General features: G+C 40.5%; 1 protein-coding gene across 3 annotated transcripts in view; it reads left to right on the top strand.

The window, feature by feature from the left end:
• The first annotated feature begins 5,413 nt into the window (after nt 1–5,413).
• Nucleotides 5,414–24,358, top strand: part of CUNH2orf42 (chromosome unknown C2orf42 homolog) — a 33,277-nt gene continuing 14,332 nt past the window's right edge. Inside the window, exons 1-4 of one of the 3 annotated variants that reach the window (XM_047068882.1) lie at nt 5,414–5,454; nt 20,510–20,787; nt 21,173–22,007; nt 22,943–23,053. In XM_047068882.1, coding sequence (XP_046924838.1) covers nt 21,185–22,007; nt 22,943–23,053 — 934 coding nt within the window. In that variant the 5' untranslated portion in view covers nt 5,414–5,454; nt 20,510–20,787; nt 21,173–21,184. Of the gene's footprint in view, nt 5,455–5,574; nt 5,614–20,115; nt 20,788–21,172; nt 22,008–22,942; nt 23,054–24,358 lie in introns of those variants that run through there. The other 2 variants (XM_047068883.1, XM_047068884.1) reach the window with 2 other exon arrangements.

Below are 24,358 nucleotides of genomic sequence, written 5' to 3'. Positions count from 1 at the left end.
GTAAGAGATGAAACACTAAATTCTACTCCTGAAACCACTATTAACGCTATATGTTAACTAACTTGGGTTTAAATAAAATTTTTTTAAAAATCAAAATATATTTATAGTACTGTACTATATTGGAAAAAGTCTATAAGAGGACCCACACAGTTTAAACCCATGATCAAGGGCCAACTGGTATATTTATTTGTATGATTATATCTTTAAAACTTATGTTCTTAAAAAAAAAAAAAACCACATTTTTCACTAAACCCAAAGCTGGTGACTATTTTCTATAATACCATATATGGCCAGTCCCTGGCAAATAATACATTTTCAATACATGTTTACTGAACTTAATAAATCAATCAAATTGTTATCTTGTACAATCTGCTTTTGACCAGATGGCTTTTCTGCCATGTGCTGATAGTACTGCCAGCTAGAGTACTAGGTGTGAGGTGATAAGAGCTAAAACTAAAAGACCAAATCAAGGCCAATTCTTTATGCTATGCCAAGTGAGACGGACTTTTTATTGTAAAGGTCCCAGGGAGCCATTGATCTAATTTGTGTTTAGCTAAGATGTCTCCCAGGCTCCTGGCTTGAGCAATCAGATGGATGGTGGGACTAGTTACTGGGGTTGTAAAAGGAAAAGGAGAAGTTTGTGAGGGCAGGTAAGGATAGAAGCTACTTAGAGGGCAGGAGAGGAAGGCTGAGTTCCAGCCTTCAACATGGGCAGCTTGAATGTGTGTGACAATCAAATCACCAGTAGGTAATGGTACGGAATTTAGAAGGGAGATCCAGACTGAATACTCCAGAGATGGGAGTCCTCAGCATTTAGGTGATAGTTTGATCTATGGGATGGAAATTGCCCAGAGAGATGCTAGAGTTAGCAAATGATGGAGGATAAGTTCAGGTGCTTCAACGTTGTTTTGTTAACGTTATTTATTTTGTGAGAACAAGAGCAAAGGAGGGGCAGAGAGAGAGAGGGAGAGAGAGAAATCCCAAGCAGATTCCTTTTGCTATCAGCACAGAGCCTGACGTGGGGCTCAATCCCATGAACCAAGAGATCGTGAGCTGAGCCAAAATCAATAGTTGGATGCTCAACGGACTGAGCCACCCAGGCACCCCTTGAATTTAAAAGAAACTGATAAAGCCTCTAGAAATTAAAAATACAATAACTGAGGGACAGCTGGGTGGCTCAGTCCATTCAGTGACCAACTCGATTTCAGTTCAGGTCATGATCTCGAAGTTCTGGGATTGAGCTCCACCTCTGGCTCTGTGCTGAGTGCACTTAAGATTCTCTCCCTCTCTCTCTGCCCCTCCCCAGCTCATGCTCTCTCTGTCTCTCTCAAAATAAATAAAATAAACTTAAAAATACAACAGGCAAAATTAAAAATTCAGTGGACTGACTGAATAAAATGAGAAATCTAAAATGCATTTTTTAAAGTTTTTTTTTTTCCTTTTTGGGGGTGACAGAGCGAGCAGTGCACACAAGCAGAGGAGAGGCAGAGAGAGAGAGAGAGAGAGAGAGAGAGAATCTTAAGCAGACTCCACACCCAGTGTGGAGCCCAATGCAAGGCTCCATCTCATGACCATGAGGTCATGACCTGAGCTGAAATCAAAAGTTGGACACTTAAGTGACACCCAGGCGCCCCTAAAGGTTTTGTTTTTAAGTAATCTCTACCCCAATGTGAGGCTCAAACCCACAACCTCAAGATCAAGAGTCATATGTTCTACAGACTGAGCCAGGCAGGCACCCCTACCATACATTTAAACTAGACTTCCAGGGGCACCTGGGTGGCGCAGTCGGTTAAGCGTCCGACTTCAGCCAGGTCACGATCTCGCGGTCCGTGAGTTCGAGCCCCGCGTCGGGCTCTGGGCTGATGGCTCAGAGCCTGGAGCCTGTTTCCGATGCTGTGTCTCCCTCTCTCTCTGCCCCTCCCCCGTTCATGCTCTGTCTCTCTCTGTCCCAAAAATAAATAAACGTTGAAAAAAAAAAATTTAAACTAGACTTCCATAAAATAAAACAACATGAGATACATAATATTTGAAGAGATAATGATTGAGAATTTTCCACAATTGTAGAAAGCTAGGAATTCTCAGATTAAAGAATCACAGTGGAGGTGCCTGGGTGGTTCAAGTTGGTTTAAGGGTCCAATTCTTGATATCAGCTCAGGTCATGATCAGGTTCATGGAATTGAGCCCCACATTGGGTTTTGTGCTAGAAGTGTGGAGCCTGCTTCGGATTCTCTCTCTTCCTCTCTCTCTGCCTGTCTCTTTCCCTCCTTCTCCCTCCCTCCCTCTCTCTCAAAATAAATAAAATAAACTTTAAGAAAAAATCTACCTCGAGGCTGAAAAAAATGATGTTCAGAGAATAGAGAAGGAAGGTCTCATTGTGTCCTCATTTTGTCTCATTGTGTCAAACCATAATGAGAATATTATGCAGTCTGAGAATCCTATTTACAAGAAGGCTCAGAAGGGACTTCCAGGATGGTAATGCTTCTTCAAAGGCCCTTCTTTGGTTCTTCTTAGAAGAACCCTGAGTGTATGGCTTGGAAGGAAGAAACCTCTTCTAGAATAGGGTTACTTAGGGGTTCCCTGCTGGCTCAGTTGGTATCTCATGCAGTTCTTGATCATGGGGTCATGAGATCAAGCACCACGTTGGGTGTGGAGCCTACTTAAAAAACTACTTAAAAATAGAATGGGGTTGCTTGATAGCTTCCTTCCTGACTGGAACATACAACATATCTAAACTGAAAACCCACAAATCTCTTAGGACACATTTGGGCAATTCCATTGAAAACATTGTAACCACTCTCTCTAAAACAGAGTGTAGGAGCTCTGATGCTACTGACTCCATCTTTGGCCCCACCACCTATCCATGTACCTGTGATGACCTCCCCTGGGGCCGTTTCAGGCCCCTTAGAGGTTGATGTATGCCATGACCAGAATGTGGGGAGGCTTGCTCTTGCTTTCCCTAAATTTGTTTAGATAACTAGTACAGATAACAGTTTCCCTCCACCTACCTCCTCGATGCACAGATGGCACCATGAGGTCTGTTAAAGGTTAGCTATCAATGAATTGTATGCAGACCCTTTGACCTCACCTCAGTGCCCTCCTGACCATCCCTCCTTTCTATAAAATCTGCAAATTTAGATCTGGACTTTGCAAAGACTAGCTGCACAGCTGCCTGGATCATCACCCTCTGGACCCTCCCTGTCAGTAAGTTACCCTGAATAAAATTCTGTAAACTGTATGGAGTTGCCTGCCTGCTTCATTTTTTGGTTTCAAAGTGCCTTCTCAGTTTGGAGGATACCTTACAGTCCCTTCTCCCCACTTTCTAACACAGGGTCTCTCAACTTTGGCACTAGTGGCTTTTTTTTTTAACTCTTTTTTTAAAGTCTATTTATTTAGGGCACCTGGGTGGCTCAGTCGGTTAAGCATCTGACTCTGGCTCAGGTCATGATCTCATGGTCTGTGAGTTTGAGCCCCGCGTCAGGCTCTGTGCTGACAGCTCAGAGCCCAGAGCCTGCTTCCCTTTCTGTGTTTCCCTCTCTCTCTGCCCGTCCCCCACTCATGCTCTGTCTCTCCCGGTCTCAAAAACAAACATTAAAAAAAATTTTTTTAATAAAGTCTATTTATTTATTTTGAGAGAGAGAGCAGGGAAGGGGGAAAGGGGGACAATGGATCCAAAGCAGGCTCTGCACTGACAGCAGAGAGCCCGACGTGGGGCTCAAACTCATGAACTGTGAGATCATGACATGAGCCGAAGTCAGACGCTTAACCGACTAAGCAACCCAGGTGCCCCAGCACTATTGATATCTGGGTCCAGATAATTCTTTGTTGTGAGGGCTCGGCTGTTTTGTGTACCATAAGATTTTTAAAAAGATGTTATTTTCTTTGTTATTTCTTTAAATGTTTATTTATTTTGGGAGAGGGGGAGGAGCAGAGAGGGAGAGGATGAGAGAATCCCAAGCAGGCTCCATGCTCATCACAGAGCTTGATTTGGGGCTTGATCCCACGAGCCTGGGATCATGACCTGAGCCAAAATCAAGAGACTTATGTTTAAGTGACTAAGTCACCCAGATGCCCTACGATTTTATTTTATTTTTTTTTAAATTTTTTTTTCAACGTTTTATTCATTTTTGGGACAGAGAGAGACAGAGCATGAACGGGGGAGGGGCAGAGAGAGAGGGAGACACAGAATCGGAAACAGGCTCCATCAGCCCAGAGCCTGACGCGGGGCTGGAACCCACGGACCGCGAGATCGTGACCTGGCTGAAGTCGGACGCTTAACCGACTGCGCCACCCAGGCGCCCCTATTTTTAAGTAATCTCTCTACACCCAACATGGGGCTCAAACCCACAACCCCCAAGATCAAAAGTCATAGGCTCTACTGAGTGAGCTAGTCTGATGCCCCATGGGATCTTAAATAACATCCATGGCATCTATTCACTAGATGCTTGTAGCAATGCTCCCAGAAGAAGAACAACTGCTCTAGAGAATCACTTTGCACGGATACAATCATAAACACAAACCGGGACTGAAACTCTACGGTATTATTAGGTGATCATCCAGATGACCCAGGATATACTGATCATCATTTTAAAAGCTTATAATCAAAACAGAGTCACAAAATTGGAAAAATACTCTGGAAAAGTGTGCCCTAATCCACTTTCCTCCAGTTTGAGAAACAATATAGCAAATTAGAGTCCTGGAAAGAACCATTTATCTTATTAACAGATGAGAAGACTAAGGTTCTTACACAACCTGCCCACCGTGCCACCCCTATAAGTAATAGAATCAAGGCCCAAAACTTCAGGAAATCTCATACCAGAGTTCTCCAACACACAGGCCTCATCCTTAACACACTGCACTCGGAAGCTTTCTTCAACAATGAACAAAGATTTACTCTGTGTGATTCCAAGGAACAGAACTAAAACACATAGGAAGCCGATTTCAATTCATTACAAGGGAAAACGTTCTAGTATGTCAGCACGTGAGGAAGGTAGAAAAAGATAACTTGATATAAACACACAAGTATTAGAAACAGTGAATACTTTGGAACATGACCTCCCTTGACAAAACGATAAATCACAGTAATAATACAGATCATCTTAGGCGATTTTTTAAATCAATTACCAATGAATTCTACCAGAAACAGGGTTCTCTCAGGGCTGAAGCAGTCATGATCAGCCCTAGAACCCTATCGGTGCCTTCTGTCCCAGCAGGGTCGGCCAGAAGCACTCCGGCCCCACTGAGCGCTACAGCCTCCAGGTTAGCTCAGACTCCACCAAGGCAATCCGCCGCAATTCTTACCCGCCTACAGGAGTCAACTACAACTCCCATCAGACAACGCGAACGGAGTGGGCGGGTATTTACCGCGCGTGGGCGGCCCTGACCAATAACGACTGTCGTTACAGCGAACAGTTTGGACGCGTTTGTAAAAGGCCGCGGCAGGCGAAGAGAGAGGAGGTGAGGGCGGTCATCAGCTTCGGGCCCTGGGGCCGGGGCGGGGGGCGCAGAGCAGGAACGGGGGCCGTGTTGACAGAAGGCGGGGGCGGCGGTGGGACGAGGGTGTAAAGCCAGGAATACCGGCGGAGAGCGTGTCCAAGGAGCAGGGTGCTTGGCCAGGTGATGCTTATGCTTAGGCCCACTTAGGGCCGGAAGTGAGCAGTCGCGCGGGAAGGATGCCGGGAAGCAGGTCCCCGAGTGGTACTTCTTGGGGTGGGCCGGTTCCCGGAAGCGGGGTTCCCAGACTCGTGCCCGCAGGGCTGCTTTGGCCTTCCTCTGCTACTCCGAAGCCGCGCGGGTCTGATGGAAGCTGTCTGGCGCAGGAGTCGGGAGTCCTGGTTACTAGGCATGTCCCTTCCCCTTGTGGTTTGACAAGGAATCCTATCAGTTACAAACTCTCGTTAGATTGTCTGGTTGCTGGCAGTGAGCATTCATCAAATCACTATCTTTGAGCCAATTTCTTCAACTGTAAGATGGTAAATAGTACCCACTTTACTGGATCGTGGTGAGCAATACCTGAGTAAATGCATGGGAGGGGCTTACGTGTACTCAGTAAAAGTTAGCAAGTTTTTTTATTCATGATAATCATTCGTTCTCTTGAGTTACTGTTGCTTCACAAGCATTAAACAGCATCCCCTAAACTGTACGGCTTTGCAGCTGAACAGTACCTGGATGAAAATGCACCACTTCCAGGAATCGTGGGTGGGTTAGCTCTGCCAGCACCAGTCCCTTTACACCATCTTGCTGAGGAGGCTGTTTTGTGAACTTGACGAAAAGAGACCTCTTTTTTTTAGGCAGGATTCAAATACAGAGGGCAGAGGGAGAGGGATAATCCCAAGCAGGCTCTGTACTTGTCAGTACAGACCCAGGTGCAGGGCTTAAACCCACAAACCATGAGATCATGACCTAAGCCAAAATCAAGAGTCTGTCACTCAACCCACCGGAGCCACCCAGGTGCTTTGTTTGTTTGCTTTTTGTTTGTTTGTTTGTTTTAATTGAGGTAAAATTCATGTGTAACATATAAGTTTCGGATGTACAACATGATTCAAAATTTGTATACACTGTGATGGCCACAATAAGTCTGGTTATCAGTCACCATACAAAGCTACAAAAAAAAAATTGTTTTTCCTTGTGATGAGAACTTTTAAGATTTATTCTCTTGGCAGCTTTCAAATATTCAATATAATATTATCTCCTGTAATCATCATGCAGTACATTCCCATGACTTGCTTATTTTATATCTGGAAGTTTGTACCTTTGACCGCTTTCACCCATTTCTCCTACCCTCTCACCCCCTTCCCCTCTGGCAATCACCAGTCTTTTTTTATATGTATGAGTTTTGTTTTATAGATTCCACATATAAGTGAAGTTACATGGTATTTGTCTTTCTCTGTCTTATTTCAGCATAATACTGTTGAGGTCCACCCACACTGTTGCAGATGGCAAGATTTCCCTCTTTTTTATGTTTGAGTAGTATTCCATTTTATACACACACACACATGCTCACACAAGTCTTTATCCATTCATCCATTGATGGACACTTAGGTTGTTTCCATATCTTGGCTATTATAAATAATACTGTAGTGAACATAGAGCTGCATATATCTTTTCAAATTAGCGTTTTCATTTTCTTTGGCAAATACAGTTTCTTTACAAGTTGTGTTACCTGTTTGTATATGCTTGCAGTATAGAATCTATAATAAGTAATACTAGTTCATGTTTAAAATTCAAATAGTATAGAACAGTGAAATGTAAGTCTCCCTCCTACTATTTCCCAAGTTCTAAGTCACTTCTGGACCATGGACATATTGTGTGTGTGTGTGTGTGTGTGTGTGTGTGTGTGTGTGTGTGTGCATGCACCCTATCTTTTTTTCTCTTTTAAACCAGGAGTATCATACATGCAGTGCCTTTTTTCACTCCACAGTATATCTTGATATTTGTTCCTTACCAGTATATATAGATCTATCTCATTCTTTTTAATCCCTTTATAGTAGCATGTTGTATGCCTGCACCATAATTTTTTAGTCAGCTCTTTTTTTTTTTTTAATTTTTTTTTTTTTTTTAACGTTTATTTATTTTTGGGACAGAGAGAGGCAGAGCATGAACGGGGCAGGGGCAGAGAGAGAGGGAGACACAGAATCGGAAACAGGCTCCAGGCTCTGAGCCATCAGCCCAGAGCCCGACGCGGGGCTCGAACTCACACACCGCAAGATCGTGACCTGGCTGAAGTCGGACGCTTAACCGACTGCGCCACCCAGGCGCCCCTAGTCAGCTCTTAAGACTGTTTCCATTCTTGTGCGGTTCTGGATAACTTTGCATGGAGTACCCCTGTACATGCTTTGTGTACGTGTGAGAGTAGAATTCATGAAATCTTAAAAGTGGAATTGCTATGTCAAAATATATGTTATACATTTATTTTATTTACATCCCTTTAAAGAGGATGTTGCAGTTTATGTCCCTACCAACAATGTGCAATACCTGCTTCTCCACATCCTCATGAACACAGTAATAACAGTTATCCTTTTTGTCATTTTGCCAAAGTATTGTCTTGTTTTAATTTGCCTCTTGCTCATTGTAAGACATAATTTTGGATGTTTAAAATCACTTTTCTTTTTGGGGGGCGCCTGAGTGGCTTAGTCGGCTAGGCATCCAACTCGATTTGGGCTCAGGTCATGATCTCACAGTTCGGGGGTGTGTCTGGCTTTTTTTACTTAGTATATTTCAAGGTTCATAAAGCATGTATCAGAATTTCATTCTCTTTTAGGGCCAAATAATATCCCATTGTGTGGATATGCCACATTTTGTTTATCCATTCGTCAGTTGTTGGATATTTGGATTGATTCCACTTTCTAGCTATTATGAATACTCCTACTGTGAACATACATGTACAAATTTTTGTGTGTTTTCAATTGTCTTGGATATATATTCTCTTGGAAGTCATATGGTAACACTGTTTAACATTTTGAGGAACCACCGACGATCAGTTTTCCAAAATGACTGCCATTTTACAATACCATCAACAATGTGTGAGGGCTCCAGTTATTCAATATCCATGACAATACTTATTATTGTCTGCCTTTTTTAGTCATTAATGGCTGTATAGTGGCGTCACATTGTGGTTTTGATTTGCAATTTCCTGATTACATGATGTTGAACATCTTTTCATTTGTTTCTTGGCTATTTATTTTCTTTGGAGAAATATCCATTCAGATCCTTTGTGTGTGTGTGTGTGTGTGTGTGTGTGTATGTATTTTAAGTTTATTTATTTTGAGAGAGAAAGCACAAGCGGGGGAGGGGCAGAGAGAGGGAGAGAGAGAGAATCCCAAGCAGGATCTGCACTGTCAGCCTGGAGCCCCATGTGGGGCCAGAACTCATGAACCCATGAGATCATGACCTGAGCCAAAGTGAGATGTTTAACTGACTGAGCCACCCAGGCACCCCTATAGATTTTTTTAAAGTTTTATTTATTTATTTTGAGAGAGGGAGAGAGAGAGAATCCCAAGGAGGCTCCCTTTGTTAGCAAAGAGCCTGACACAGGACTCAACCCCACAAACTGTGAGATCATGACCTGAACTGAAATCAAGAGTCGGACATTTAACCAACTAAACCACCCACCCAGGCACCCCTCTTTGCCTGGTTTTATTTTATTATTATAATTTTTATTTTTTTAAGTTTATTTTGAGAGAGCGAGCATGAGTGGTGGAGAGGCAGAGAGAGAGGGATAAAGAGAGAATCTCAAGCAGGCTCCACGCTGTCAGCATGGAGCCAGATGTGGGGCTTGAACTCACGAACCATGAGATCATGAGCTGAGCTGAAGTCAGACACTAAACTGACTGAACCACCCAAGTGCCCTTTCCTGGTTTTAAATTAGATTATCTGTCTTTTTATTGTTGACTTGTAACAAAGTCTTGTAATCTATTCTGGACACAAGTCCCTCATCATACATATGACTTGCAAATATATTCTCTCAGGCTGTGGTTGTCTTTTCACTTTCTTGATGGTGCTGGTTGAAGCACAGATGTTTTTAATTTTGATGAAGTTCAGTTTTTCTCTTTTTTTCTTTTGTCATCTATGCTTTCGGTGGCATATCTAAGAAACCATTGCTTTATCCAAGGTCACAAAGATTTACCCTTAAGTTTTCTTCTAAGAGTTTTATAGTTTTAGCTCTTAACATTTATGTCTGTGATCCATTTTGAGTTAAATTTTGTATACAGTGTGAGGTATGGGTCCAACTTAATTTTTTTTTTTTTTCCAACTTGATTCTTTTAGAGATGGATATCCACTTGTCCTAGCACCTTTTGTTCATCGGACTATTCTTTCCCCATTAAATGATCTTGGCATCCTTGTCAAAAATCAGTGGAGCATAAATGTGAGAGATTATTTCTGACCTCTTAATTATATGCTTGATTAATTAATTATATGCTGTTGCTCTGTATATCTACCCTCGTGCCAGTGCCTTCTTGTCTTTTTGGCCCTCAGCTTTTTTGAGATATAATTGACATAACATCATGTAAGTTTAAGGTGTTCAGTGTGATTTGATACACTTACACAGTGCAAAATGATTACCACCAAGGCATTAGCTAACACCTCCATCGTGTCATATAATTACCATTTTTGTGTATGATGAGAACGTTTAACATCTCTCTTAGCAGCTTTCAGCTATTAGCTGAAGTATATTAGCAATATAATATACTATTATTAACGATAATCACCATGCTGTACGTTAGATCCCCAGAATTTATTCATCTTATAACTGGAAGTTTGCACCGTTTGACTGATATCTCCCCATTTCTCTCACCCCTCAATCCTTGGCAGTCCATTCCATCCTCTGTTTTATGAGTTTGGCTTTTTAAGATTATACATATAAGTAAAATCATACAGTATTTGTCTTCTCTGTCCACATTGCCTTAATTTGCTTTATAGTAAGTTTTGAAATCAAGAAGTGTGAGGGGTGCCTGGGTGGCTCAGTCGGTTAAACATCTGACTTCGGCTCAGGTCATGGTCTCACGATTCATGAGTTCGAGCCCCGCATCAGGTTCCGTGCTGGTGGCTCGGAGACTGGAGCCTGCTTTGGATTCTGTGTCTCCCTCTCTCTCTGCCCCTCCCCTGCTCACTCTCTCTCATTCTCTCTCACAGAAACAAATAAACATTTAAAAAAATAAAAAAAGAAGAAGAAGTGTGAGTCCTTGTACTGTGTTCTTCTTTCTCAAGATTGTTTTGGCTCTACCAGGTGCCTTGCATTTCTATATAAAATTTAGGACCACCTTGTCAGTTTGCAAAAAAACATCTGAGATTTTGATAGGGATTACGTTGTATCTGTAGATCAGTTGGGGGAGTAGTGCGTTCCTAACAATATTAGTTTTCCAGTCTGCAAGCATGAGATGCTTTTCCATTTTGCTAGGTCTTTAATTTCTTTCGATGACGTTTGAAGTTTTCAGTGTACAAGCCTTGCACTTCTTTTATTCTTCAAGTTTTTTTTCACCTTTGTACTTAGCTTATGATATATTTTTCCATGGAGAAAATTTTCATTTTTATGTAATCAAATATAATCAGTATGTATGTATGTATGTATGTATTTATTTATTTTAAGTAAGTTCTACAACCCAATGTGGGGCTTGAACTCATGATGCTGAGATCAAGAGTCGCATTCTCTACTGATTTAGCCAGCCAAACCCCCTCAGTCTAATTTTAGAATGGGCGAGGGGTGCTTGGGTGGCTCAGTCAGGGGAGGGTCTGACTCTTGATCTCAGGGTTGTGAGTTCAAGCCTGGTGTTGGGCGTGGAGCCTACTTTAAAAATTAATAATAAAGTAAAGCGAGCAAAATCTTTGATAGTATTTCCCCAAAGAGATCGATGTGGCTAAAGAAGCATGTAATATGTGGCTCAACATCATTATTCATTAGAGAAATGCAAGTTAAAAGCACAGGGAGGTACCACTTTACACCTACTATAACCAAATGGCCATAATAAGACAAGGGGCTCCAGGTGGCTCAGTGGGTTAAGCATCAGACTCTTGATTTCAGCTCAGTTCATGACCTCGTGGTTCATGCGAGTGAGCCCCACATAGGGGTCTGTGCTAAAAGCAAGGAGCCTACTTAGGATTCTCTCTCTTCCTCTCTTTCTGTCCCTCCCTTGCTCTCTCGCTCTCTCTCAAAATAAATCAATAAACATTTTTTTTGAAAGAAGAAGATAATAATACATGTTGGCCAGGAAGAGAAGAGGAGAAGCAGGAACCCTCTTATGTTGCTGGTATGAATATAACAATGCTTTTCAGTTTGGAAAGCAGTTTGGTCATTTCTTAAAAAGTTTAAGTTAAACTATGACCCTGTAATTCTACTTCTAGGTATCTAGATACCCAAGAGAAATGAAGATCCTTGTCTACATGGGGACTTGCATGTTAATGTTCTCAGCAGCATGTTGATAATAGCCACAAATTGGAAACAGAACAGTTATCTGTCTGCTGGTGAATGGATAAGCAAAATGATATATCCATACAATGGAATGCTTTTCAGCAATATAAGCAAATGAATTACTAATACATGCTACAATATGGTTCAACCTTGAAAACAGCATGTTGAATGAAAGAATACAAACACATTAAAATACAAAATCTCACATATTGTATGATTCCATCTATTTGAAATGTCCAAAAAATCTAAATCTGTAGAGACAATAAGACAGATTAGTGATTGCCTGGGGGTAGGAATGGTAATTGACTGCAAATGGCCAGAGGGGTCTTTTTAGGGTGATAGAAGTGTTCTCAAACTGGACTGTAGTGATGGATGCCTACCTCTGTAAGTATAATGACTGTCATTGAATTGTATACTTAAAATGGATAAATTTTGTGGTCTATAAAATATACCTCAATAAAGAGGTTTCTTAAAACACACAAACACACTAATACAGTCAGGCTTCTGGGGTTTGTGTCATTTAGGCCATGATCATTCTGATATCCTTAAAAAATGTTAAATCCCCTCCCTTTGTCCTACTATGTTAACAGTTCCAACTTTTATACTTGAACATTTTAATCTGCCTTGAATTTATTTGAGTATATAAAGTGAGATAGGATAAGATATGTTTAATGATAATTTTTGCCCCTAAATTTTGCTTTTATATTGTATAATTTTAGGAGACTTTAAGTTAAAAAAAAAGAAATTTTAGGAAATTATTTTATTGTATATGTATATTGTGTATATATGTTTCCTTCCTTCTCCTGATATGTTGACAGCATATCATACTTGGCTGTTCTATACCTTGCTTTTCTTTTTTTTTTTTTTATTAAAAAAAATTTTTTTAACGTTTATTTATTTTTGAGACGGAGAGAGACAGAGCATGAACAGGGGAGGGGCAGAGAGAGAGGGAGACACAGAATCTGAAACAGGCTCCAGGCTCTGAGCTGTCAGCACAGAGCCCAACGTGGGGCTCGAACTCATGGACAGTGAGATCATGACCTGAGCCGAAGTCGGACGCTTAACTGACCAAGCCACCCAGGCGCCCCTATACCTTGCCTTTCTACATGTCTTAAAGATCTGAAAAATCAACACATAAGAAACTTCCTCAGTCTTTATTTATTTAAAAATTTTTTTTTTCAACGTTTATTTATTTTTGGGACAGAGAGAGACAGAGCATGAACGGGGGAGGGGCAGAGAGAGAGGGAGACACAGAATCGGAAACAGGCTCCAGGCTCTGAGCCATCAGCCCAGAGCCTGACGCGGGGCTCGAACTCACAGACCACGAGATCGTGACCTGGCTGAAGTCGGACGCTTAACCGACTGCGCCACCCAGGCGCCCCCTCAGTCTTTATTTAAATAAATGTAGAATATTTTATTTTTTGGAAAGTATTCCAATTATATGGATATACCATAACTCAACCACTTCCTTCTTTTTTTTCTTAAAATTTTTTAATGTTTATTTTTTGAGAGAGACAGAGCATGAGTCGGGGAGGGGCAGAGAGAGGGAGACATAGAATATGAAGCAGGCTCCAGGCTCTGAGCTGTCAGCACAGAGCCTGACGCAGGGCTCGAACTCACAAACTGTGAGATCATGACCTGAGCCAAAATCTGACACTTAACCAACTGAGCCACCCAGGCGCCCCCAACTAGTTCCTTCTTGGTGGGCGTTAGGTTGTTTCTAATGTTTTGCTGTTACAAAAGTGCTTTAGTGAATAACCTTATATATCCCACATTTCATATGTGGGAGAATATCTGTAAGATAAATTCTAATTAGTGCAATTACTGTGTCAAAAGAAATATGCAGAGGGGGCAGAGGGGCGCCTGGGTGGCTCAGTCAGTTAAACCTCCAACTCTTTTTTTTTTTAATTTTATTTTATTTTTGAGAGAGAGAGAGACAGAGTATGAGTGGTGGAGGGGCAGAGAGAGAGGGAGACACAGAATGCAAAACAGGCCTCAGGCTCCAAGCCATCAGCACAGAGCCCCACGCCGGGCTTGATCTCACCAACTGTGAGATCATGACCTGAGCTGAAGTTGGACCCTCAACCAACTGAGCCACCCAGGTGCCCCAAGCCTCAAACTCTTGATTTCAGTTCAGGTCATGATTTCATAGGTTTGTGAATTGAAGTCCCGTGGCAGGCTTTGCACTAATAGTATGGAGCCTGCTTGGGATTCTCTCTCTCACCTCTCTCTGCCCCTCCCCTGCTTGTTCACACACATACTCTCTCTCTCTCTCAATAAATAAATAAATTTTTTTAATTAAAAATAAAAAAAATTAAGGGCACCTGAATGGCTCAGTTGGTTAAACATCCAACTTTGGCTCAGGTTATGATCTCACAGTTTGTGAGTTCAAGCCCCGTGTTGGGCTCTCTGCTGTCAGCACAGAGCCCATTTCAGATCCCCCATCCTTCTCTCTCTCTGCCCCTCCCCTGCTTGCATATTCTCTTTCTCAAAAATAAACATTAAAAAAAAGTAATAATAAAATAAAATAATTTTTAAATATGCAGAGAAAACATCAGATTACTCCAAATTAAGGGACACTCTATAAAATACCTGACTCTTCAGAATTACCGAGATCATGAACAACCAGGAAAGACAAAACTACAGCTCCAAGAAGACTAAGAAGACATGACAAATGCAATGTGGTATTTTGGGTTGGAACAGAAAAAAGGAGAAAGTCTAGTTTAGTTAATAATAATGTACTAATGTTGGCTTCTTAGTTTTGACGAATGCCCTGTGGTGATAATATATAATGTTAACATTGGGGGAAACTGAGTGAAACGTATCTGGGAACTCTCTATTTTATCTTTGCAACTTCTCTGAAAATGTGAAATTATTCTAAAATAAAAAGTTTATTATTGGGGTGCCTGGCTGGCTCAGTCAGTAGAACATGCGACTCTTGATCTCAGAGTTCTAAGTTTGAGCCCCATGTTGGGTGTAGAGATCACTTTAAATTAAATTAAAAAAGAATATTTAAAAAAATCTTTAAAAAAAAACTATTCTTAAATAAGTGCCATTAGGAGGTTCCTGCATGGCTCAGTCAGTTGAGCATCCAACTCTTGTTTTCAGCTCAGGTCATGACCTCACAGTTTCTGAGTTTGAGCCCTACATGGGGCTGTGCATTGACAGTGCAGAGCCTGCTTGGGACTCTCTCTCTCTCTCCCTCTCTCTCTCTTCCTCTCCTCCTTGTGCTCTCTCTCTCAAATAAACTTAAAAAAAAAAAGTGCCATTAGTGGAAAAACTGGTGAATCCTAATAAAGTCTGTATGTAGTAGAGTTGATAGTATTGTACCAATGTTAAAACCTTAGTGTTGACAAATCTCTCATGATTCGATAAGATGTTAACACTTGGGGAGGCTGGGTGGGTATACAGGAATCTCTCCGATCTTTTTTATCTTTTCTTTACATCTAAAGTTATTCCCAAATTAAAAGTTATTTTTAAAGAAGTGTGCATTTTTTTATTTTGAAAGATACTAACAAATTGCCCTCTTCGGAGAATAACCCAAAAGTAAAATAAAAAATAAAAGGAGAGTGGAATTCCTATGATAATGCTAAAACTACAGCACCTTAAGGCTTCACCATGTATAATTGGCAAACCAGTTCCTCCCTTAATGAACAAAGTTACTTTTTTCCCATTTAAATGATATGTTAAGTCATCATCATCAATGTAATTGGGAAATTGATTAATTCCGGGGGTAACTGGGTGGCTCATTGGTTGGATGTCCGACTCTTGACTTTGGCTCAGATCATGATCTCACAGTTTGTGAGTTCAAGCCCTGAGTGAGGCCCCAAGCTGACAGCATGAAGCCTACTTGGGATTCTCCCTCTCTCTCTCTCTCTCTCTCTCTCTCTCCCCCTCCCCTGCTCATGTATGTGCACAGGAATGCCTGCTTCTCTCTCCAAAATAAATAAATTTAAAAAATTAAAAAGAATTCTTTAAAAATAGAAATAAACTTTTATTAAGCTCTTTCATATATATTTTTATTTATACATATATTTATATATAATATATATTTATTGTTTATATTTATATAAATGTATATAAATATATAGTCGTATATTATATTTTATATATTCTATATTTTAATGTATTTATATATTAATATATGTTAATGTGTAAATAATTATATTGATATTAATATATTGTATATTATATGTTTGTATATATTTATATTTTATATATTATATATTATATTATATATTTATATATTTTTATATGTTTATATTTTATTTATATATACATATATATTTTTTATTTTGCAAATGAAAGCCAACCTGAAACTCAGAAGTTAAACTTGGTCAAAGAAATAACTGGTGGTAAAGAGCAAACTAAATATTCTATCTTTTGACTTTGGAACAACATTCTCTCTTAAGAACCCACGTGTGGCTGAATGAAAATACCTGCTAAAGAAGTTTATTGGCCTAGAAAGGAAATGCTGTGTAAACAAACTAATGTCTCTGGATTAGGGTTTTGTTTTTTTAAAGCTTATTTATTTATTTAAACTTTTTTTTTTTTAATTTATTGTCAAGTTAGCTAACATACAGTGTAGTATTGGCTTCAGGAGCAGATTCCTGTGATTCATCACTTACTTACAACACCCAGTGCTCACCCTAACAAAGTGCCCTCCTCAATGCCCATCACCCATTATCCCCACTCTCCCAGTCGTCCACCCCCAATTAACCCTCAGTTTGTTCTCTGTATTTAAGAGTCTGTTATGGTTTGCCTCCCTCTCTGTTTGTATCTTATTTTTCCTTCCCTTCCCCTATGGTCATTTGTTAAGTTTCTCAAATTCCACATATGAGTGAAATCATATGGTATCTGTCTTTCTCTGACTGACTTCATTTTACTTAGTATAACACCCTCCAGTTCCATCCTCGTAGTTGCAAATGGCAAGATTTCATTCTTTTTCATCACTGAGTAGTGTTCCATTGTGTGTGTGTATATATATATATGTATATATATATGTATATGTGTGTGTGTGTGTGTGTGTGTACACACACACACACACACACACACCACATCTTCTTTATCCATTCATCAGTTGATGGACATTTGGGCTCTTTCCATATGTTAGCTATTGTTGATAGCACTGCTATTAACATTGGGGTGCATATGTTTCTTCATATCAACACTCCTGTATCCTTTGGATAAATTCCTAGTAGTGCTATTGCTGGGTATAGGGTAATTCTGTTTTTACTTTTTTGAGGAACCTCCATGCTGTTGTCCAGAGTGGCTGCACCAGTTTGCATTCCCACCAACAGTGCAAGAGGGTTCCCCTTTCTAAACTTTTTTTAAAGTTTATTTATTTATCTTGAGAGAGGTGGGGGGAGAGGCAGAGAGAGGGAGACAGACAGAATCCCAAGCAGGTTCCATACTGGCAGCACAGAGCCCAGTGCAGGCTCACCATGAGATCATGGCCTCAACCAAAACCAAGAGTCAGATGCTTAACCGACTGAGCCACCCAGGTGCCCCACTTATTTATTTTGAGAGAGTAAGAGAGAGCATGTGTGGGGGGAGGGGAACAGACAGAGGGAAAGAGAGAATTCCAAGCAGGCTCATGCTGTCAGCATGGAGCCTGATGCAGGGCTTGATCCCACGAACTGTGAGACCATGACCTGAGCCGATATCGAGAGTCAGACACTTAACAGACTGAGCCACCCTGGCTCTCCTAGATTAGGGGTGTTTAATGGGTGACTTAGCCTCCCAGAGGACATTCAGCAATATCTGGAAACTGTTTGTTTGTTTGTTTGTTTGTTTGTTTGTTTGTTTGTTTAACACATAGGGAGGAAGAGTAGACTGCTATTGGCATCTAGTGGGTAGAGACCCTGGATGCTACCAAACATTCTACAATGTATAGAACTCTTCCCTACAACAAAGAATGTCAGCCCTAAATGTCAGTAGTGCCAAGGTGGAAAACTGCAATAGATTATATTTCACAAAGCTTTATTCACTTCGTGGATACATCACAACACATATTACAGTTGGGCCATTAATTTATAGCACTAATGAAAACGTGGGCATTCTTAGACTTTCCTTATTTGTACTTTACAATTTGTTGATTAGCAAATAGACTATAGAAAATGTGGAAGGAAAATACTTCATCAACATCATCCTTTGGGGTCAGGGGGCAAGAGCAATACTAACAGCCAATTTCAACATCACAAGCAGATTGCCTTAAAAATATATATTGAAATTTTGGGCACCGGGCTAGATCAGTCTGTAGAGCACATGACTCTTGATCTCAGGGTTGTGAGTTCAAGCCCCACGTTAGGTGTAGAGATTACTTAAAGGGGTACCTGGGTGGCTGAGTCAGTTAAGTATCCAACTCTTGATTTCTGCTCAGGTCATGATCTCACCATTCGTGAGTTCGAGCCCTGCATCAGCCTGCAAGCTGAATGTGGGGCTTGCTTGGGATTCTCTCTCTCTGCCCTTCCCCTCCCCCTGGGCAAACTTTAAAAAAAAGATTTTTTTAAATATTTTTTTTAAGTTTATTTTTGAGAGAGAGAGTGATGAGGGACAGAGAGAAAGAGAATCCCAAGCAGGCTCTGCACTGTCAGCATAGAGTCTGAGGCAGGTCAAACCCACAAACCATGAGATCATGACCAGAGCTGAGATCAAGAGTCGGACACTCAACCAACTGAGCCACAGGCACCCCCCCAAAAAAACTTTTTTAAAAAAATGTTTATTTATTTTTGAGAGAGAGGGAGAGGGAGCACGCGCACAAGTGGGGAAGAGGCAGGGAGAGAGGGAGACAGAATCTGAACTCCAGGCTCTGAGCTGGCAGCACAGAGCCCAATGCGTGGCTCAAACCCACAGACCGTGAGATCATAACCTGAGCCAAAGTCAGACGCTTAACCAATTGAGCCACCCAGGCACCTGCCACCCCCCCCATCTTAATAAAATATTTTATTATTTTTTTAACGTTTATTTTTGAGAGAATGCGAGCGGGGGGCGGGTAGAGAGAGAAAAGAGGAAGACACAATCCGAAGCCAGCTTCAGGCTCTGAGCTGGACCACAGAGCCTGATGAGGGGCTGGAACCCATAAACCATGAGATCATGACCCAAGCCAAAGTCGGACGCTTAACCGACTGAGCCACTCAGGCTCCCCATAAAGTTCAACATTAAGAAAAAAAAAAGATTTTATTGGTTCGTGAGTTTGAGACCGTTTTGGGCTCTGTGCTGACAGCTCAGAGCCTGGAGCCTGCTTCTGATTCTGTGTCTCCCTCTCTCTCTGCCCCTCCCCCGCTCATGCTCTGTCTCTCAAAAATGAATAACATTAAAAAAAATTTTTTTAATGTTGAACTTTAATAATATGCATGCTGAATTGATGTCTGCAAACTAGTTCGAAATACAGTAAAATATGAGGGATTGATGGATGGAGAAAGGAATAAATAGATATGTGATAAAGCAAATATAGTAAAATGTTAATTGTAGAATCTAGTGGGTGGGCATATGGAGGTGCACTGTATAATTCTGTTTTTTTTATATTTGAAAATTTTCATAATATTAGAGGGGAAATTAAAAGCAGAGATTCACACTCTTCCTAACAGACACTGGAAACCACATTGCTGATTTTGCTGGGTGACTTCAGGCAAGTTACTTTTTATATAAATTTAAAAATTTTTTAAGAAGCGCCTGGGTGGCTCGGTTGGTTAGGCATCCGACTCTTGGTTTCGGCTCAGGTCATGATCTTGCGATTCTTGGGTTCAGGCCCAGCATCGGGCTCTGGGCTGATGGTGCAGAGCCTGCTTGGGATTCTGTCTTCCTCTCTCTCTGCCCTTTCCCTACTTGCTCTCTATCTATCTCTCTGTCAAAAATAAATATATAAACATTAAAAAAAAATTTTTTTTAAGTTTTCTTAGCATTTTGTTTTTTTTTTTTTTTTAAGCTTATTTGAGAGAGAGAGTAGGGGAGAGGGGCAGAGGGAGAGAGAGAGAACCCTAAGCAGGCTCCGCGCTGTCAGCTTAGAGCCCAGTGCGGGGCTCAATCCCATGAACTGTGAGATCATGACCTGAGCCAAAACCAAGAGTCAGAGGATCAACCAGCTGAGCCATGTTTTGTTTTGTTTTGTTTTGTTTTGTTTTGTTTTGTTTTGTTTTGTTTAAGTAATCTCTATGCCCAGTGTGGGGCACAAACTCATGACCCCAAGATCAACAATCACATTCTCTACTGACTGAGCCAGCCAGGTGCCTCAAGTTACTTAACTTTTTAATTTCCCTGTGAAGAGTGGTGGTTGTTTGGCTCAAATGAGATCCTAGTATTGTGAGGTTCTAATGAAATAATGTGAAAGCGCTTTGACTAGCATAAAGCACTCTAAGATGCAATACATTATTATTAAGAAGGATGAGTATTTGGCTGATTGTGTATCATGGCTCTGGGTGTTCTTGACAACTCTCTGTGTAATGAATGACATTAGCACTGTTTTACCTGCTTTAAATTAAAAGTACAAGCCAAGCATTTCCATAAGAATTTCTGTCAAATATTTTTCAAATATCTATGAAAGACTTAGATTCCTATTCTAAGAGGAGAGACTTTTGTATAACTTTAACATTTTTTCTTGTTTTGTAGACTGCCAAGATCTCCACTTAGGGCAGTTGGGAATCTTCGACTCTGGAACACTGGGCAGGAGCTTTGCCATTGGCTGGCCAAGAAAGGGGGCAGAATGTCTGCATTGTTACATCATAGAGTTCAAACTTCAAAAGACTTTGGGTTAAACAGTATCATTTACTCTGCAAATGATTGTGTCTTTGCCTGTCTTCTATGATCATCCTAAACTAATGAAACACCTTTCAGGTCTTATGGATTCAGGTTACACTGTATTCTGGATGCTGTGGCAGCTGATACAGGTAGGATAGGCTTGCGTTTTATGGGAAATGTTGGAAAGGAAAGAACTCATCTCTCCAACTCTCCGGTTCTTATTCAAATTAAACATCTGTGCATGTAAAAATTAGGTTAACTAATCTAGAAAACAGTGCTGTTGTAGAAAACAGTGCTGAACCTAGAGAAATGCTTTAGTTGTTAGGTTTTTAAAAATATATAATAATGTGAAAGGCAAAGTTTCCTTTTGCTTGATGGCTTAAGTGAATGTTCTGTTATGAGGGTACAATTTGAAAATGGTAGATTATTTCTTTACATTTTATTTTCTGTACTAAATCTTATAAATGATTTTAACTTGGTGTGTGTATATGTATGAGTGTGTATTCATGTTGATGGGTTTATTGCTCTTTCTAGGGCCTTTGAAAAATGGAGCCAAACTCTCTGAGGACTAAAGTCCCAGCTTTCTTGTCTGATTTGGGGAAGGCCACATTGAGGGGAATCAGAAAGTGTCCCCGATGCGGCACATACAATGGAACCCGGGGACTGAGTTGTAAGAACAAGACATGTGGAACCATATTCCGCTACGGTGCACGGAAGCAGCCTAGTGTTGAAGCTGTCAAAATCATAACAGGCTCTGATCTGCAGGTTTACTCGGTGCGGCAAAGAGACCGGGGCCCCGATCACCGGTGCTTTGTGGAGCTAGGTGTGTCAGAGACGACAATCCAGACGGTGGATGGGACAATCATCACTCAGCTGAGCTCTGGACGATGTTATGTCCCCTCATGCCTGAAAGCTGCCACCCAGAGCGTTGTGGAGAATCAGTGCCAGCACATCAAGCTGGCAGTGAACTGCCAGGCAGAAGCCACCCCTCTGACTCTGAAAAGCTCAGTCCTGAATGCAATGCAGGCCTCCCCAGAAACCAAGCAGACCATCTGGCAGCTGGCCACAGAGCCCACAGGTCCCCTTGTACAGAGGATTACTAAAAACATTTTGGTGGTGAAATGCAAGGCAAGCCAGAAGCATAGTTTGGGGTATTTGCATACATCCTTTGTGCAGAAAATCAGTGCCAAAAGCTTGCCCGAGCGCCGGTTCTTCTGCTCCTGCCAGGCTCTGAAATCGCATAAGTCGAATGCCTCCAAGGATGAGGTGGCCCAGAGGTGTATTCATTTCTTTGCTTGCATCTGTGCCTTTGCCAGTGACGAGACATTGGCTCAGGAATTCTCAGACTTCCTAAATTTTGATTCCAGCGGTAGGTGGTGTGTTGACACAGTTACTCTGTTTTTCTAAAATGGCAATGAAAGAGTTCCCTGATGGCATTTGGAGATTGTCCTAGCAACCTTCAGAAGCAGTTGCTAGATAATTCAAACGAAAAGCATTCCTTCTTTTAATCCCAGTAAGCACACTTGCATAAAGTTGGTTGGTTGGCTGGTTGGTTCATCAATTGAAATTAATGATCAAGAGACTTGGGCATTTTCACTGAGACAATCAATCTAGCAAAAGTTAACTTCGCTTTGCTTTTTTGTTGTTTTTTAAACTCTTTCATAGATGCCCTGTATTAATAAAAACAAAGAGCAAACAAGCAAACACTTTTATTTTGGCTTGCTTGCTTGTTTCTCATCTTTGAAGATGAGGAAAACTAATACCTTGCTCAAAAGACATTTAAAGACTCTACATCATCTTTTGTTGTGGTTTTTAACATAGTTTTATCTTATAGATGCTTTTTATTTTCATTTCTTAATGATCTTTAGTTGGCAGTAACTCCCAACTTTTTAGTGTTATTTCTCTGTAGAGTCTTTTTATCATGTTAATGGTCCATGAACAAAAACCTATGTGTTGGGGAGTTCTTTAAAGGGAATTATGTTAGGGGTGGGGTGGCTCAGTCAATTGTGCATCCAACGACTCTTGATTTCAGCTCAGGCTGTGATCTCATGGTCATGAGATTGAGCTCCAAGTTGGGCTCAATGCTGAGCATGGAGCCTGCTTAAGATTCTCTCCCTCTCCCTATGCCCCTCCCCTGCTCATGCGTGTGCTTTCTAAATAAATAAATAAATAAATAAATAGGAATTTATTTTAAAGCAGGCAATCACTCCATAATTTGTGTTTTATAAATTAATTTTTCTCTAGGTAGGGTCCCATACGTACTCTTGGATGGTATTAATAACTAAGAAATGTGTTATATTTTAGGTCTTAAAGAGGTTATTGTGCCCCAGTTAGGTTGCCATTCAGAATCGACAGTATCAGCTTGTGAGTCTACTGCCTCTAAGCCAAAGAAGAGGAAAAAAGAGGAAGTACCTGGTGAGCAGCTGTTTCATTTGTTTGGTGGTGTTGTCTTTAGAGATTGTTTTACTGTATTTTATGTATTTCACTCAATCTTAGCAAATGCAGAAATGTTTGTTATGTTTTTTTCCTGAAAAAAGTTTTATCCCTCATTGATAATTCTTTGTGAAATTGAGCTAAGAGTTGGTTCTTTTGGCTGAGTATAAGATCCAACCAGATTCTCCTTTTATTATTGTATATTTTATTTATCCCTTAAATATTTGGGCCAGTTTTATACCTTAATTTGCCATAGGATAGTGTTATGAAGTTTTCATCCATAGAGCATTTTTAAAAATTTGTGACAATGGTTAATTATATCTTCTGCACTAATTTTTTTTTTTTAATTTTTTTTTTCAACGGTTTTTATTTATTTTTTTGGGACAGAGAGAGACAGAGCATGAACGGGGGAGGGGCAGAGAGAGAGGGAGACACAGAATCGGAAACAGGCTCCAGGCTCCGAGCCATCAGCCCAGAGCCCGATGCGGGGCTTGAACTCACGGACCGCGAGATCGTGACCTGGCTGAAGTCGGACGCTTAACCGACTGCGCCACCCAGGCGCCCCATGCACTAATTTAAGAGTATAGTTTCTTATCTGTATTTTCAACATGTGGCATCATATATATATTTTTTCTTTTTTAATGTAAATGTACCAGTGGCAATTAAGGAGTCATATAAATCAATATGAAAATAGTGAAGTGCTTTTGTAAATAAGTGTTGCAAGTCCTAGACTCTAAACAAAAGAAAAATGTCTACACATGTAAGTAGGAACATTTTTGTGGTGAGAGGGAGTATTTTTGGAAGTGGGTCAAATGGTCATGCACAGGAGTTTTGATGCTGGGATGTTGGAGAAAGATGGAGAAAAAAGTGACATGGGCATTTCTGTTTTTGAGAAGTAATTCTGGCAGCAATATAGAGCAGAGACTGTTGTTAAATGTTTATTTATTGGTCTTTCCCAAGAAAACCTGAAAGCAAAAAAAAAAAAAAAAAAAAGTTCTTATCCTTTGACTCAGTAGTCCTGATTCTGAGGAAATAATCCTTGATACAGGAAAAACATTTTGTCCACAGATGTTAACTTTACAATTATTTATAATATTGAAAAATTAAAAACAAATAAGGGCCAACCGCTAGGGGTAGTTAAATAAACCATAATAAATTAACTTGATAGAATATTAGGCAGCCATTAAAAATTATTATAAAGAAGTATAAAGAAATGTTTAGATAACTCAGGTAAAATACAGAATGCTCAGTAAAATTTGATTTTCATACAAACAATAATTTTTAGTA

This window comes from Lynx rufus, unplaced genomic scaffold (genome assembly GCF_022079265.1).
Source record: "Lynx rufus isolate CCGP_SWC_20201006 ecotype Redwood Valley unplaced genomic scaffold, mLynRuf1.p SCAF_8, whole genome shotgun sequence".
Classification (NCBI taxonomy): Eukaryota; Metazoa; Chordata; class Mammalia; order Carnivora; family Felidae; genus Lynx; species Lynx rufus.
This window is presented reverse-complemented; position numbering and strand designations above follow the sequence as displayed.